Source organism: Echinops telfairi, unplaced genomic scaffold (assembly GCF_000313985.2).
Source record: "Echinops telfairi isolate 266 unplaced genomic scaffold, ASM31398v2 ScPeMD7_5;HRSCAF=22, whole genome shotgun sequence".
Classification (NCBI taxonomy): Eukaryota; Metazoa; Chordata; class Mammalia; order Afrosoricida; family Tenrecidae; genus Echinops; species Echinops telfairi.
Genome location: NW_022103901.1, coordinates 22,779,860 through 22,797,013, shown reverse-complemented (window position 1 = coordinate 22,797,013; position 17,154 = coordinate 22,779,860). Strand labels below are relative to the sequence as shown.

At 52.7% G+C, this 17,154-nt stretch overlaps 1 protein-coding gene across 2 annotated transcripts in view; it reads left to right on the top strand.

Annotated features, from left to right (window-relative positions):
• The window catches only part of POLR3E (RNA polymerase III subunit E), a 32,130-nt gene that overhangs the window by 14,125 nt on the left and 851 nt on the right, over positions 1 to 17,154 (top strand). For both annotated transcript variants that reach the window (XM_004705732.3, XM_045285677.1), the window contains 14 exons: positions 1,455 to 1,562; positions 1,910 to 1,959; positions 2,959 to 3,078; positions 3,952 to 4,037; positions 4,318 to 4,362; positions 4,437 to 4,528; positions 5,195 to 5,315; positions 7,319 to 7,400; positions 8,152 to 8,211; positions 8,297 to 8,454; positions 8,893 to 8,954; positions 9,369 to 9,880; positions 11,863 to 11,940; positions 15,480 to 15,605. In XM_004705732.3, the coding sequence (XP_004705789.1) occupies positions 1,455 to 1,562; positions 1,910 to 1,959; positions 2,959 to 3,078; positions 3,952 to 4,037; positions 4,318 to 4,362; positions 4,437 to 4,528; positions 5,195 to 5,315; positions 7,319 to 7,400; positions 8,152 to 8,211; positions 8,297 to 8,454; positions 8,893 to 8,954; positions 9,369 to 9,880; positions 11,863 to 11,940; positions 15,480 to 15,605 (1,700 nt within the window). The remainder of the gene's footprint in view (positions 1 to 1,454; positions 1,563 to 1,909; positions 1,960 to 2,958; positions 3,079 to 3,951; positions 4,038 to 4,317; positions 4,363 to 4,436; positions 4,529 to 5,194; positions 5,316 to 7,318; positions 7,401 to 8,151; positions 8,212 to 8,296; positions 8,455 to 8,892; positions 8,955 to 9,368; positions 9,881 to 11,862; positions 11,941 to 15,479; positions 15,606 to 17,154) is intronic.

Below are 17,154 nucleotides of genomic sequence, written 5' to 3'. Positions count from 1 at the left end.
GCCAGCCGGGCTTTGGAAGTTGTGTGGAGTGGGGTGTGTACCCATGTACCAGGCAGTGGAGAGGGAGAGGAGTGGCCATGCATGTGCATGCATACACAGTATAATTTTGGGGACAACTAGTGGAATTTTGTGTTTTTTTTTAAACAAGGTCTTTATGGCCCATAAATTCCAGTGTTCTAATGAAGAGAAGTGAGATAGAGCACACGTGTACTTAAAAACCTGTACAGAAATGTTCACATCAGCATCATTCACCATAGTCCAAACTAGACACAATCCAGATGCTCCTCAGCTGCCAAGTGTGGAAGGAAATGTGCTACGTCCGTACGTACACCATCACTCAGCCCTCTAAGCGGCGTAGCGCTCTGAAGGTGCTACCACGTGGAAGGAAGCCGGTCACAAAAGGCCACCTGCTGTAGGAGTCCATCCCCACGGATGGGATGGGAGTTGTCCAGAATAGACCACTCCATTGAGACAGGGGCTGGAAGTGGAGAGGAAGAACTAAGATCAACCGCCAATAGGGTGTCTCTTCTGGATGATGACGATGTTGTGAAATTGACTGGTGGTGATCGTATACCTCTGGACATGTTAAATTACAGTGAATCGTACACTTTAAATAGGCGGAGTCTAGCTTAGTGAAGCTGTTCAGTATATAAATATGTTAGGTATGTAAGTATTTAGGGTTTATAAAGCAATAGATGGCATTCATCTGGACATGTGGGAAGCAGTAGATTCTTAACTAGTATCAGGTCCCTGCTGTCTGTGTTTCTGTTTGAGCCAGTGTCTCAGTGATACAGTTCTCAACCCCGTTTTTGACAGCAGCACTGTGAACTCTTACTCCCTGTCTCAAGCCTCCTGCTCCCTCCAGCTTACGTTGACTTGGAGTTGATTATCCTGGCACATGTGTGTGTGCCCTGATTCGTACGGAGTCTTCATCAGAGGCTGTGGAGCAACCACCTGGCTCCATCAGGGGCCCCTTCTCTGGCCACATTTGCACTTCTCAACTTCTTAGGGGCGGTGAGGCTTGGGCAGGAAGAGATGGAAGGCTGAGAAGGAAGGAGTCTGAGTTCAGTGGACGTAGCTCACAGGCCTGGAGGCAGGAGAAAGCAGGGGGTGCTTGCCCAGTGTAGTTGCAAGACGGTAGGGATCAGAACTGGGAGGGCCTTGCAAGCTTGCTGAAGGATTTGGATGCATGCTGTAAGGGGGTGGGTTTGCACAGGAGCCCAGATTCAAGTTCTGATCTGACTTGTGTGCTAATTCTGCATCTAAGACCAAGTTGAACCAAGAATGGCCCCCAGTCTGGTGTCCCCAAGACTCTAAGCGGGAAAAGGGTGGGAGACGTACTGATCAGCCTAGGTCTTCAGGGCAGTTTAGGGCCCTTGGTAAAGCTCCCTTGAGCCCAGCAGGGTGGGTCGGCCCCAGTTCCTAGCATTGGGTTGCCCTTCCTCCTCTGCTAGGTGAGCTCCACCTGACACCCTTACATGGCATCCTGCAGTTGCGACCCAGCTTCTCCTACCTAGATAAAGCCGACGCCAAGCACCGCGAGAGGGAGGCAGCCAATGAAGGTGAGCTCTGGACCCCCAGCCCTGGCGCTGCCTAACTGCCTGCACCTGGGCAGGACAGGGTAGACCTGGGGAAAGGTGTTGATTGAAGAAATTGGGTTGTGGGGGCAGCCCTGTGCATAGTAGGATGAACAAAGACCTCCCTGGCCCCCACCCAGTGGATGCCCTCCACCCCTCAGCTGTGGCAGTCCAGACATGACTCCAGACAGGACCCTGCCCCTGAGGGGTTGGGGTGTGACTGCCTATGTCTAGAGGGAGAACCCACAGCGGCCCTGGCTGAGGCCCCCTGGTGGGTGGGGAGCTTAGGCCTTCACCAGTGGTTGCAAGCCAGGGACTTGTTTCTCTTGTAGCGGGAGACTCTTCGCAGGATGAGGCAGAAGAAGATGTTAAGCAGGTCACGGTGAGCGCTGGCCCTAGGAGGGAGGGACAGCCTGGGAGGAGCAAGGCTGGCTTTGTAGCTCAGCTGCCTGGAGATGGCCAGAGCTGGGGAGGGGCTCTAGGAAATGGGTTCTGGGCCAAGGCAGTTCCTGGGTGTCTGTCCTCCTTGGAATTCTAGCTGGGCTTCCTGGAGGGCATGGACTTCTGACTTTCTGGGTAGCAGCCCAACACCTAACTCACAGCGCCAGCAGGGCCTTCTTTTAAGGGTTCTTCCCCACCCCCCCACCCCCCCAAGGCCCGTGTACAACAGGGAGTCTGCCCTGTTGAAGCATATGGCCCTGGGTGATGCAAACAGTTTGCACGCAAGTCATGTTGGCGGTTCTCACCCAGCGGCACTGCAAAAGAAGGCCTGGTGATTTGTTACAATAAGGATTCTAGCCAAGACACCCTGTGGAGCAGGGTTTGGGGTGTGTTGTGTAAGCATCTGGAAGTTAAAACGAGTCCGTTTACAGAAAGATGGTAACACGCATTGGCGCAGGTGTTGCACAGTGTGGTTTGAGTGGTGAAGAATGTTTGTCCCTGGGGGGGGCCAGATTTCTGCCCCCCGTGGGTAAAGCTTCCCCACTCTGGGTGCAAATCCTTTCCCAGCTTCTAAGACTTCCAGGGAAAGGAAACTTCACTTTTACTGCTTTTGACTAAATCCCCAGGCTTCACTGGCCAGGAGTCAAGTGCCTCCTCCTACAGTTGGGAATGCGTGTGGGGGTCAGGGGTCGGGCATTAGCTTCCTGTGACTGGAGGGAGAATGGGGAGGGTAAGACAGAAAATGGGGGTGCTCTGTGGGATGGGACATAGACAGGCAAAGCCAGAGAAACCTGCTTCCTAGCTTGACTAAACAGCTTCTGGGGAAGGGGAAAGCCTGGTTCCAGTGGCTGTTCTCTGCTGTGACAGCGACTGGGAAGGTAGCCCAGGAAGGGTGACAGGCCTGGGGGCATCGGCATCAGCCCTCCCTTGCCGCCCCTAGGTGCGCTTCTCCCGGCCAGAGTCGGAGCAAGCCCGCCAGCGCAGAGTGCAGTCCTACGAGTTCCTGCAGAAGAAGCACGCCGAAGAGCCCTGGGTGCACCTGCACTACTACGGCCTCAGGGTGAGCCACCAGGGTCCCGGGGGCCTGCGGGGTCCCGGGAGAAGAGCTGCAGCTCACCTGAAACCCGACTGTGTTGCTCGGTGCGAGCGCCTGAAAGAATGTAAATACTGTGGGCACTTAGCTCACTCTGGCCGCGAGGCCACTTAGGGCCCGTCCTGGTGGGAGCAGGAACAACTTGCTGAGCTTGGAGTAGATCTGAACTGTGGTTCCGTACTTTTCACACAACACGAGTCTGCGTGGGGCCAGCGCCCTGCCAGGTGCTTGAGCCTGGGCTCAGGGGGAGAGGGGTCAGGACCACCAACTCAGATCTCTGCCTCGGCTTCAGAACCAGCCCTTGAAATCGCTCATGGCGCCGGAAAGAAGACATGGGATGGTAGCCCTCGGAGCGTCCCTGGCATTTGTTTGAGGAGCAACTTCTGATTTCTCTGGAACTTTTCTGGAAGAGGTTTATCTTGACAGCCTTAGGCTTGGGCTTAGATTGCCAGAAAGCTCTGCTATTTCCTGGTTTCCAACCTCAGGCGGGTTACCTAGCTGTTCTTCATGTACGAAGGGGGAATAGTAGTGCCTGCCTTGTAGCGTGACTTGAGGGTGAAGGAGTGGAATAGGTGTGTCTGCACAGCCATTGGCGCTCAGTTCACGTTAGCTGTTATTTTTACCTTCCCTGTGAGTGAGTTCAGGATGCTGGGGTTTGTGGGGTGTCATAGAACCACAAAGAGTGAGCTGAGGGGACATCTGGGGGCCTGGAGTGTCATCGTGTCCTGGAGGTTGAATGTGATGTTGTGAATTGGAGCCAGACCGTGGAGTGACTGAGCACTTGAGGGCGGCCCGGTCATTGGCCGAAGCTCAGCCTGATCTCTCCCCTCCACCCTCCAGGACAGCCGTTCTGAGTATGAGCGTCAGTACCTGCTTGGCCAGGGCTCCAATGGTGTCGAGAACACGGAACTTGTCAAGTCACCCAGGTGGGATTGGCTAGGCCAGGGTGGGAAGCAGGTGTCAGGCCCAGGGCCTAGCTCCTGACCCTAAAATCGACACCCCTGCCCCCTACCAAGGTGTCTGTAGTCTGGGGAGAGGGGCGTGGAGGCTGGTACTCTTATTTCCTGTGGGAGCTCTCGGTCCTGTGAGGCTGCCCTCGATCCACTCCTCCTGTAACCCTTCCTGGTCTCGGCCTGCCTGCAGCCTGTGTGCATGGGCAGGGACAAGCCTGCGGAGCCCCTAAACCCCTAAACCTCTCCCCTACAGTGAGTACCTCATGATGCTGATGCCGCCCAGCCAGGAGGAGGAGAAGTGAGTAAGGGTGGGTGGGACAGCCTCTCCCTCCCCTGGCCCAGCCTGCTCTAACCCATCTCTGTTTCCAACAGAGACAAGCCAGTGGCCCCCAGCAATGTTCTGTCCATGGCCCAGCTGCGTACCCTGCCCTTGGCCGATCAGATCAAGATCCTGATGAAGAATGGTGGGTACCCTCTCTGCCCGCCTGCCCACCCAGGCCTGCCTGACCCAGCCCTGCAGCTCTGCCTTGGATTGAGAGACGAGGGCACAGGCCCCGGCCCTCGGAGCTCCACCGAGTGCATCTGTAAAATGACTCGGGCTCCTGCGGGCTTAGTACGGAGCCTCCCATCGGAGCACCAGCTGCCAGATTTACCCAGGAGGGGTTTTCTCCTGCTCTGTCCGGGGTGCCCAGTCGCCCGCACCAGGCCTCCCAGTCAGGACGCGTCTCTCCTCTTGGAGGAGGACTCTGTGCCACTGGGGGCGGGGAAGGCTGTTCTGCCTCGATCAGTGCTCTGGGGCTGAGGACTTAGGCTGGGGTGAGTCAGGAGAGCAGAGGGATGAGGGGCACAGACTGTGGAACCAGGTTTCCTGGGTGCCGACTGTGGCTCTCTTACTGGTTTGGTCAGCTTGGGGCAAGTTTTGGACCCTTCTGGGCCTCAGTTTGGCCCTCTGTGAAATGGGAATCATTAGGGTCTTGCTCATAAAGTAACTGAAGGTTCCGGGAGTGTGCAGGGCCTGGCACTCAGCGGTGTTTTGATGCCGTGTTGTGACTCGCAGTCTGGGGACAGTGTGTGAGTCGGAGAGATAAGGACCCAGGCCCCTCTCCCCTTTTCTCCCGCATCCTCCTCAGTGAAGGTTATGCCTTTTGCCAACTTGATGAGCCTGTTGGGCCCCTCGATCGACCCTGTGGCTGTTCTGCGTGGCATCCAGAAGGTGGCGATGTTAGTCCAAGGAAACTGGGTTGTGAAGAGGTACGTTAACTGTGAAGCTTCTTAACGGGAGCTCTTGAACTCACGGAAATGGAATGTGATTACTGGGGCTGGCCTTTAAATCTGCTGGAGTGTTTTCTGTTTGCTCTGCCTATGTTTATTTTATATTAATAATTGCCTTCCAATGAACTGCTTATTTTTTATGATCCCATTTTCCCCTTCTACGTTGCAAGTTACTGTGTGTTCACTGTCAGTGACTACCCTGCAGATTTCAGCATGTATTCATAGCTCAGTTTAATATTAATTGTTGTTTTTTCCAAGAAAATGGGAAGACCTCAGGGTATCTTAAGTGTCTCCTCTGCTCTGCTCCTGCTCTTGTACTTACGTACTGTACTTCTCTCTGTGTTTGAGCCTGGCAGTACATTTATAGTCCATGTTCTTTGCACTTTATATTTATCTTTTACTTTTTTGCCTATCATTGCTGCCTGTGTGTCTGAGTGTCGATCTGGGATGATCTTGTGCACAAAAAATGTTCTCGAGATGGCAGTGCCCTCTGTGTCTGCCCTGATGAACTTCCTCAGCTGTTTGTTTTTCTGGAAACGTAATTGTATAAATGAATTAAGGCAATGCTCTTAATTCTTTAAGGATTATTTTTACCGGGAATAGAATTGAATATTGGTAGCTTTCCTCTCAGTGAACTGATTTAACTGCATTGTAACATTCAGTTTCCCACAACTGTATAAGTTGATCGATTCTGATATTAACCAAATATCTGAATTCTTTTTCTTGCATTTTCCATTATATTGCCTTTAGTTATCAATGTCTTTGCACAGCTGGCATTCTTTTGAACAGTTAATTATAGCATGCAACATTTGAGAATGATAAGCAAATTACCTGCTGCACCATCATCATCTTATTCACCTAAAACACTCCAAACAACACAACAGAGTAAGTGTGGTTCATAGTAGCGAGCGTCGGGGCTGCGTCAGGGCCTGCCTGTGTTTTGCTCATTACTTCTCTGGCAAGTCAGATCGGCAGCTCATTTCCACTCCTTTGAGGGCAATCTACCCGTCTGGTTGCGTTTCACTCACGCTTCCTCTTTGCTTTGCATACTTTTATGTGCGATTTCTTCTTTTGTATCCTTTTGGGGCTCACTGGTCTTGAATCTCTGGGTTGATGTCTTTCAGTAGTGTCTTTTCTCCTGGATTCCTTCACTAGACTCAGGTGCCAGGGGTCAGAGATTGCCTGTGTGGCCTCTACATAATGCCTTTGGTAACTTCCGGGTGGCTAACCCCCATGTCTGTTTGAATAACAAGCATAGCACAGAATGCACCAGTAAAGACTCACTTTGAGAGGATATGTTATTGTACGATAATGTGAACCTTCTCTCAGAATGTGAATGGTTCCAACATTTCAAAAAGGAGTTCATTGTAGAAAAGCACATCATTTCAAAATTGGTTGGCCGCGTAAATTGTGAGGTATGTTTACATTATTTCCACATGATGGCGCCCTTTCCCCGATTAACAGATGCCCAGCCCGTCGCACCCCGTTCATTGCTGTTGTCTGGTGTCCCACACGTTTTTAACTATGGAGAGCTTTGAGGTGGCTCATCACTCACTCCATGTGACCACTCTTGAGTGGAATCTTTGTAGGCACTTGGGACACTGGCTCAGAGAGGGAAGGAACTTGCCAAGTGTCTGGCCACAGCTTGCCACAGAGCTGGGCTGGAATTTGGGATTGGGCCTCTGGGGGAGTGCCCCCTGGTGGTATGTGTTCATCTTGGCCGGTACTGAAGCTTGGCGTCTTGTCTTGCTAGCACACACCTTTTAGATGTGGTGGCGAGCCCCCAAGGCTGTGTACACTGCATCCCTGCTCATCTCAGGGGCTCAGAACTGGGGGGGGGGACGAGGGAAGAGCTCTTGGCTGTGTGTACCCGCAGAGCCCCTGTTGGGGAGAGGCTGGAGAGCGCTGCTGTGAACCTGGGAGGGACAGGGCCGGGGGCTGAGGGACAGAGCTGACCTGCCACTCTCCTTTCTTGTGGGCAGTGACATCCTGTACCCCCGAGACTCCTCCAGCCCCCACAGTGGTGTGCCTGCCGAGGTGCTCTGCAGAGGCCGAGACTTTGTGGTGAGTGTCCTCTGTCGCCAGCAGCGTGCTGGGCCGCCAGCACTCCAGGCACAGGGCCGACGTGTGAAGAGGCCTCTGGGGCTACTTGGCCTTTGCTTGTCCTCCTCCTCCTCCTCCTCCTCCTCCTCCATGATTGGGATCCTGCCCCTCGGGCACCCCAAGGGCCCTCTGAGTGCCTCTCACACAGAGGCTGCACACTGGAGGCCCACAGAAGGAGTCTAGCCAAGGAGCATTTATTTTAAAATGTGAACTTGGTCGTGAGGTTTACAGTGATTCAAACCAGATGTCCGTCCAGCTTGTCCCGACTAACTGGACAGGTGGCACCCCTGGGTCTGCTTCTCTGGACGGCACCAAGTTCACCGTTGCTTCCTCTGCCTGGTGGCTGCGGGCTCCCCAGTTACGAAACTGGAGCTCTTTAGCTTCCTGGTCCCTCATGACGATCCCAGGAGTGTGGGGACCCAGTGGGAAGAAGACAGACAAGGCTCCCTTAGTCCCAGGGAGCGTTTGTCGTGGGTGAGCGGCTTTCCCTGGAGGAGACAACCTCTGGGCTCCAATGCACGAGGAGACAGTGGAGGCTGAGGTAAAGTGACTGCACAAAGCCACACCACAAGTGGATGTGCAGGCCCAGCCCATGTCAGCTCCTGCCTGATGCCCGGGCCTAGGTGTCGACCCTTTATCCCAGCTCCGAGACACCCACACGGGCTGGGTTGGGAGGGCCGAGGTTCTCATCTGTGGCCGGAATCTCTCCTAGATGTGGAAGTTCACACAGAGCCGTTGGGTGGTGAGGAAAGAGGTGGCAGCTGTGACCAAAGTAAGTGGCGCTTCCCCTGGCCAAGGCTGGTGCAGGCTGGGTACCTCGGGCTGGCAGAGCCTCACCTGTGGCGCTTGCCCCCCAGCTCTGTGCGGAGGACGTGAAAGACTTCCTGGACCACATGGCCGTGGTGAGGATCAACAGAGGCTGGGAGTTCATCCTGCCTTATGACGGGGAGTTCATCAAGAAGCACCCAGATGTGGTCCAGCGGCAGCACATGCTGTGGACGGGCATCCAGGCCAAGTAAGAGCAGGCTGGGGGGAGCCAGGGGGGCTGGGCTGACAGGAGTACCAAGGAGGCACCTGGAGCCCAGGAGCCTTCCTCCCCGGCCCACCTATCACGTCGCTTGCACAGTTGCTCCCAGCTGGTCAGCACTGGGTGAGGCAAGGTCTGTGGGTCTGGGGAGAGGGGGCAGGCTGGGCAGTAGGTGGGGGTTCAGGAGAGGAGCAGGAGCCTGAGACTCCTGGGGGCCGACAGGCTAGAAAGAGAAGCTGTGATCCCCGAGGGCCTGAGCGGAAGAGCCTGGGAAGAGGCATCCTCCCTGCAAGGAGGAGGATGAGCAGTGTCCTCAGTGCCAGGATGTTCTGGATCGGTGGGGTGGGGGTGGGGGAAGGTTCTTTTGTGAGGGAGATGATGGGGAATGTGCAGCTTAAACTTTGATGGGTTTACCTCTCGTTCCAGATTAGAAAAAGTCTATAATCTCGTCAAGGAAACCATGCCAAAGAAGCCGGATGGACAGTCAGGTGTGTGAGGGTCTCTGGAGCTGGATGGGGGCTCTGGAAGGAGTCTGAGGACTTGGGTCCGGAGAGGGGACAGTGTCTCACCCTTCACCTAGTGGCCTCAGCTGTAGTGACTGTGGGCTCAGCTCCTTGGCTGGGTCTTGGTCCAGCCCTGTAGACCTGCTTGTCCTCTGGGGTCAACAGAAGGTGGCAGGGTGGGAGGAGGTGCTAGCAGGACCCGATCTCACCCCACTTGAATATAAACATTTAATTTTCCCCAGTCCTATTTATTCCTTTATGATTGGGGCGGCTCCTTCTCGAGTGAGGTGGGGTGAAGGCGGAGAGGGTGCTTGCTTCAGCCCCTGCTGGTCTGCACGGTCCCTGTCCGAGGACCAGTCCCAGGGCCAGGTCTCAGCTGTACTGTTCCTCTCCCCACAGTGCCTGTTGGCGTGGTCTCTGGGGATCAATGGGTCCAAGTTGCCAAAACCAAGGCCCAGCAAAACCACGCGCTGCTGGAGCGGGAGCTGCAGCGCAGGAAGGAGCAGCTGCAGGTGCCTGCCGCCCCCCCACCGCCAGGGGTGCGCATCAAAGAGGAGCCCCTGAGTGAAGAGGGGGAGGAGGAGGAAGAGGAGCCTATGGACACTTCCCCCAGCGGTGGCCTCAACAGCCGGCTGGCCAATGGACTGCCTATCGGGCGGGCAGCAGGTGGGGACAGCTTCAACGGGCACCCATCCCTGGGCAGTGCCAGCACTCCTGTGGCCCGGGAACTGCGGGCTTTCGTGGAGGCCACCTTCCAAAGACAGTTTGTGCTCACACTGAGCGAACTCAAGCGCCTCTTCAACATGCACCTGGCCAGCCTGCCGCCTGGCCACACTCTCTTCAGCGGCATCTCGGACCGCATGCTGCAGGACACGGTGCTGGCCGCCGGGTGTAAGCAGATCCTGGTGCCTGTAAGTAGCCTCAGCACCTGCTGGGACAGGTGACAGGGAGAGGCTGGACACCCAGCCCTCCCTCAGGAGCAGGGGCCCTCACAGACCACCTTCTCTGGGGGATGTGTGGTAGCCTCTGGAGAGGAGACCGCAGGGGTGTGGATCAGAGGGCCATTGGCCTTGGTTTGAATCTTGATGTGTTGGTGTGGTTGCATGTGCCCTCAGCCCTGCCAGCCTCTCTAAGCCTGTGTCCTCGGTGGAAGTGGAGACCGTATTTTGCATTGTGGGATTTGGGCGGCAGGGATGAATAGGGTGTCTCCACACCCTTACGTGCTGCTGGGCCTTGATCAGTACCTTAGGTGTCGCCAGCTCCCTTTCTGGTTTCCCACCTCGGCCCTGTGTGGCCCCTCCCCTATTCCTGTCTGCTCTGCCCTTCCTCAGGGTGATGTCATTTCTGCTGTCATTTAATCCAGGTGAAGGAACAGGTACAGCAAGGTGAAGACGTGAGGGCTGGGGCATGGGCATCAGCATGATGAGTCCATGTCTCAGATCCTCCTGTGCACCTGAGATGGGCGGAGCCCTTTCCCAGAGGCGATGTCCAAACCCACTGCGCATGCCAGCCTCGGCAGGCTCCCTGTCCTGAAAGTGGTGGCCTCTCAGTGCGCATTTCCAGCACCAGGCTTCACAGGGAGCAGGATGGGCCATCCACACCCCAGGCATTCTTTTCATTGGAAGAGGCCGGAATGGAGAGGAGTACCTGGCAGGGGCGAGGGAAAGCGTGCAGTCTGCATAAGGGAGGCTGTTCCAGCTGATCTTGTCTCCTCTGGGCTCTCCCCAGCTGGCAGCACACACTGAGGTTATCTCTAACAGAAGATGCTGATGTCTCCAGGGCCAAGGTCAGCAGCACCTCAGCTTTGGGTGCTGCTGTTGAGGCCAAGCCATCCCTGTGTACGGGAGGAACGGAACTAGGGCATGAGGCCCAGCGTCTTGGCGTGGTCCTCACAGCAGGCCTGTGCTTAGAGGGCCTGCATTAGCCCCTACCCCTTGTGGGTCTCCCATGGAAGGTGCTAGGGCTCGGGACTTCTCTACTTAGAGCTGTCCTTGTCCACTCAGCAGCTGGCTCCAGTGGCCTTCAGAGTAGCAAGAGGGAGGAGGGTTCTGGGCTGCTAGAGTGGACGCCAGAGAGGGGAGATGAGACGGGATGTCCTGGGTGTGCCCCGGCCTGCTTTTGCTGTGTTACTTTCTCTTGGTAGAGCTGGAGCCAGACGGAGACCCCCATGATTCTGAAGAGGGGCCTAGCATAGTTGTATCTGAGCTGGATGAGGTTTTATTTCTCCACTTGTCCCTTCGCCCCCGTCATGGAGTGGGGAATCTGGCAAAGACTTGAGTTTAACTGCTGGTTCTGGTATTTAGCTATGCGGCAGAATTGGAAGCACCCATTTCTGAAGCAAATGTGTCTAGTGACCGAGTGAGATGTGGTGTCTAACTTGAGTTGTGGAGCCAGTACTTGAGCCCCCTAGATCAACTTCCTTCCTTCCGGTGCCCAGGGCCTGTCCTGCCGTTCCCTGGCCCACCTTTGGACCTTGCTGAACCAGGCAGCTTTGAAGGTTGGCAGGACCGCTGACACAGTCCTTGTGGATAGTGACTGAAGGGACCCCCAGGGGTAACCTGAGGATTTATGGGGGAGGGGACTTCTCAAGGCACATGGGAAGGTTGACATTTATTGAAGCCGAGAACTTAACTAGAGTCAAACTGAAGGGTGGGGTTTGCCCAGTTGATTAGCACAGCTAACCATTCTTATGCCCTTTCTCATGGAGGCCCTAGGAAGCACTGGTCATTTTTGGAAGGACAACGCACAACACAGACCTGGGTGTTGTGAACGTCCGGAACCCCCAGCTAGGAGATTGCTGAGCTGGGGTTGGAACCCAGTTGCCAAGCTTTCAGGGCAGGATGGGTGGGTCCACGGGCAAAGACGGACCAGTTCATGCCTGGGCCTTGGTTAGTTTCCCCCACAGACCGCTGCTTCGCCGGATGAACAGAAGGTGTTTGCTCTCTGGGAGTCTGGAGACATGAGTGATCAGGTGAGTTTACCTTTATGGCCAACTGGGAAGTTTTTCTGGCTGGGGTGAGGCCTTTGGAGAGGTGACGCCCATCCCATCTCTGTTGTAGATTTGGTAGCCCTTCCCAATTTGGAATATTCTGGCTCCTGACTGCTGTCAGAATCGCTGGGCTTGCCAGTTTAAGCCAAAACCAATCCCAAACTCAAAGCCTTTGCTGTTGAGTCAAATCGCGGCTCACAGTGACCTATGGACTGCTAAGAGTAGGACTGCTTGCTGGGATTTCCGGGGCTGTCGGTGTTTCCAGAGCAGACGGCCACGCCTCCCTGCCCTCTGCGCACGCTCTTAGCCGATGTGCTGCTAGCGCGCCTGCACCTGAGCCAGTGGTTCCCAAATGCTAGCCTGAAGTGACTGCATCAGAATCATCTTTTTTCTTTTAAGGATATAACTTTTTATTGAACACGTTATAAAAGGATTTAGCCGGAAAGGCCCACACTCCTGCCCTTGTCAGCTCCTAGTCTTCTTTCTTTTCTCCCGCTGTTGCCCTGGGCAGCAGTCGGGGCAGGGCGAGCTTTCTCTGGACATGGCTCTCCAGTGCCCCCACATCTCAGACGAGGCTCTCAAGTGCTGGTGTTGACCAGGGCCTTGGCAAACGAGCCAGGCCAGGAGGGTTTGCCAGTGACCCCAGCGGCTTTACCCATGACCTCGTTTGCCATTGTGCAGAGCAGGGCGGAGTAGGCACATAGCTCTAGGCCACGATGGGGGTGAGCTGAGTTTGCCTGCTGCCAAGGATGGTGCCGGACAGACCCCCAGACAGAGGGCCCGAAGAACCACTCACCTCAGCAGCTGTTCAGGAAAGGAGTCTGACGATCAGCTCTTTCATAATATATCAGTTCCAAAGACCAAAAGCAATAAGCCGGACCCCTTGCCATTGAGCTGATTCCAACTCCCAGGGGCCTCGGGGACTGAGTAGAATAGAATCGCCCCAAGCAGATTGCCACGCCTTCTCAGGCAGAGTGGCTGGTGGGTTTGAACCCTCAACCTTTCAGTTAGTAGCTAAGTGCTTAACCACTGTGCCAGTAAGGCTCCTTATTCCAAGGAATGACTCCAGAAATTCTGTTCCGTCTAGTAGGTATGGGGTAGTGTGTTAGATATGTAAATTCCTACAATATTTTCTCAGTGCCTGGCTAACAAAGCAACAGGGGAGGAAGAATCTCCTTTTCAAAATAAAGGCAAGAATCTAAGGAAATTACAAAGAGCCAGTGAGTACCTCATGGTCAGGATTCCTCAATCAGGTATCAGGCCCTGGTGTCTTAGGTAGAAGAAATCAGTCGTTTGGCTTATAGCAGTTGTTCTCAACCTGTGGGTCGTGATCCCTTTGGAGGTCGAATGACCCTTTCACAGGGGTCACCTAATACGTCCTGCATATCAGATATTTACATTATAATTCATAACAAAAGCAAAATTAGTTATGAAGTAACAAGGAAAATAATTTTATGGTTGGGGGCCACCACAACATGAGGAACTGCATGAAAGGGTCATGGTATGAGGCAGGTTGAGAACCACTGGCTAATAGTTGCATCCTGGTAGGAATGGGGCCCAGGTGTTGAGTAACAGAATTAAGGCCTAAACTATTAGCTGTCGGGGTTATCGTAGACCTGGAGACCTGTGGTGTCCCTTATACATCCTGAACTTGCCCAAACTTTAAAATAAGGTTTGATCGCTGAAACCCCAACCAGCCTGGTTTTGTCCAGGTCCTGCCAAGGTGCAAGAGAAGGCTGAGCCGAAGCCTCAGGGCGCTGCACAGGGCTCCCCGCAAACCTATGTGCCTAGGGCCACAGTAGGTGGCATCTGGGTTTCCGTTCCTGAAGGACTATGATAATTAAAAAAGAAGAAAGAAGCAAATCCATCTTTTGGTAGAAAAACAAAAAACAGGGCCAAAAACTTCACGAGATTCCTTTGTGTCTTGGTCCCAGACGCCTCAGAGATCATCTTAATTATCCGAAGGAAGAGTCCCCCTGTGTCAGCTTTGGCTTGATTTGTCTTGTTTTCTAAAAACAAAACGTGGTCATGCTATTTGACCTGATCTGTGGGTTTCCCGGAAGGTGTCGTGGTGGCCCAGTGATTTAGCACTTGGTGCGGTCCACACCCACCGACCAGCAGACCCCAGAACAGATGCCGCCTGCTCCTCCACAGCTCGAGCGCCCTGCGGAGTCGGAGTCCCGGGCTCCTTGGCTTCGCTCTGTGGGACCGAGGAGATGCCAATAAGTTTGGGTTTGGGAGGTTATGTTGGGAGAATGCAGAGGGTGAATATATGTTATCATTTTTAGTTACACCAATTACCGTTGTGTACAATGTGACTTATACACATTATTAATCTGCTTATAGCAGACCAGATAGTACATCTGTCTATCCTGTGAACTGGCCCAGGCCAGAAACTGAACAAATTGGAATTGTGGTCTGTGCATAGTCACTCCACTCCAGCCTGGGCAACGTAGCAAGGCTCCGTCCCCTTGGAGATCTCTAAAGGGATAATGGGCAATGGCTTATCATTGGTCTTTTTTTAAATTCATATCATACGATTTATTTTTTTAATTAAAAAAAATATTTTAATCATTTTATTAGGAGCTCATACAACTCTTTTCACAATCCATACATACATCAATTGTGTAAAGCACATTTGTACATTCATTGCCCTCATCATTCTCAAAACATTTGGTCTCCACGTAAGCCCCGGGCATCAGGTCCTCATTTTTCCCCTCCCTCCCCGCTCCCCCTCCCCCTTCTCTCATGAACCCTTGATAATTTATAAATTATTATTTTGTCATATCTTGTCGTCAGACGTCTCCCTTCACCCACTTTTCTGTTGTCCATCCCCCAGGGAGGTGGGCACATGTAGATATTTGTAGTTGGTTCCCCCTTTTTACCTTGCAAATCTCCTTGGGTTCTATATTAGTATTTTTAAGTGTTTTTCCCTTTGGTATTGGGTATTGGCAAATGCTTTTTCTGCAACTCTTGAATGTTTTTTAGTGGTGGACACACTGATTGTTTTTCAAATATTGGACCATATTTCCATTGTTGGTATGAATCCCATTTGGTCCTAATGATTTGTTTTCTCTTATATTTTTGGATTCTCTTGGCCAAAGGTTTTGTTTTTGTTTTTTTTTCTTTGTTTTTTTGAGAAATTTTGCACCTATGTTCAAGAGGGATATTGGTCTGTTGTTTAGTGTGGGACTGTGACTCTTTACGGGAGTAAAAGTTTTGTCTTCTCCCTTGGAGTAACTGGTGGCTTCAAACTGCTGACCTTTGGGACTGCAGCCTAACCCGTAACCACTGCACCATCAGGACTCGTATGGGAATGTATTTCTGTTCTGTACATCATTTTACTAGGATCTGAAAGAGATGATAACTTGTCCAAATTTGTTCATCTTTAACCTGAAGTCCTTAGGCAAAGGCTTTTATCGGATATCACGTTGTGGGCTTAGGCCCAAGGATTGGGCTTTTGTTTGGGGTTGTTTCTCTTTTAGGCAGCTGTTTCTAATAATATATTTTTGCTACTGAAGCATCGACAGGTTTTGCTTGAAATATTTTCTAAAAACTACCGGGTACGCCGGAACATGATCCAGTCTCGGTTGGCTCAAGAGTGTGGAGAAGACTTAAGTAAACAGGAAGTGGATAAAGTGCTAAAGGTACATCTGTTTATTTTTTTGCATCTTAATATCTACGCCTCTGGGCTCCTGCTCTGACCATTGCGAATGAGTGTCTTGAGGAGACCACAGTCTGGTGCCAGCTTGCAGCCAGTCATGGCTTCAGTCACTGCCACCGCTGTGGAGGTTAGGTGCAAGAGGCAGGCCTTGTCTTTAAGCAGTGCAGAAAGAATGGACGGGGCTTAGATGAAAATTCTTAAGTCCACGCCCTTGAAACCTGTACCACTTTCATGATTTGTGTCGGATACTTTTAAACTTCCTTTGAATAGAATCAGATTTTAAACTTAAGTGTAGCTTCAAAAAGAGTAGCATCTGTCTGGCATGTGAGGGGAAGTCAAAGTATTGGTACTAGGATTCCCGTTCAGGCACGCCCAGGTTTATTCCGTGTTTAGCCTGTCTCTGCGGTCAGTGTTGTCTGCAGACCAGATGAGAGAACTCACTCGAGGGGGAGGTCCCGAAAAATGGGGAGGGGGAGGGATGGGAACGAGAGTTACCACTGCGGGATAGCTGCTGAAGGGGGACCTTGGGGTTCTGCACTTTGCAGTTGAAGCGAACCTTTTGGCCTCAGCAAGCTTTCACCATGATTTTACAGGATGAATTTCACCCTGGATGAGTCTTGGCTCTACCGCTATGAGCCAGAGAGCCGAGTGCAGTTTAAACAGTTCTGAGGTGATCTCTTGGGCCCAGCTTCTCAAGGCAGGGAGGCCAACTCGAAAGGTTATGGGGGCTCTTTCTTGGGACTCCAGAGGAGTAATCTGGATGGATTATTCGCAAAGGTGATCGATCACAGGGGCTTATTAGGAAGCAACTTGAAAACTTACTGGTGGGAAGACCCAGCAGAGTCGTGCCAAGGAATTTCCCCCTCGTGACAGTGTACCTTATTCCTGGAAGGTTACCCTATCCACCGGACAGCCTTGACCTTACCTATTCAGCCTGCCTTTTCTTCAAGCTCAAAGAGCATTTAAAGGGAACACGGTCACTCCAGGGTCCCCGACTGTCATTTTGATGTGGTGTCTGTCCACTGAGGAGCACAGAATTTTTGGGGGAGGGGCAAGAGCTGGGAGCACGGGCGTCAGCAGGGTGTAGACCAGGTGGAGAGAGTTACCTTGAGAAACAATCTCCTCACATTTTGATTGTTTTGTTTAACTGGGTTTCTGTGATTTTATAGCAAAACTTTTTGATTTGCCCTTGTGTGAAACTGCGCTATGATGCTTTCATGAACTGATACAAAAACGTTATTCTCCGAACCATTGGAGCAGGATTATTGTTTTTTACATGTGTTGAATTTTGACATTGACTTTGAACATCCGAAGTGTGGTGCACAGCACCAGTCAGTTCAGCATTCTCACTTGCCTTGGACTGTGCTTCATGTTGGCGCCGGGACAGTTGTGGTGATTGGTGTTCACAGAGCGCTCTTCGGGGCCGCTGAGCAGATCTGGACTCCCTGTTTGCAGTTGATCTGTTAATCATAACTTGAGTTTTTGATATCTGGACAGACCGTAGTAGCTACATTTCATGCTAAAACGTGCCC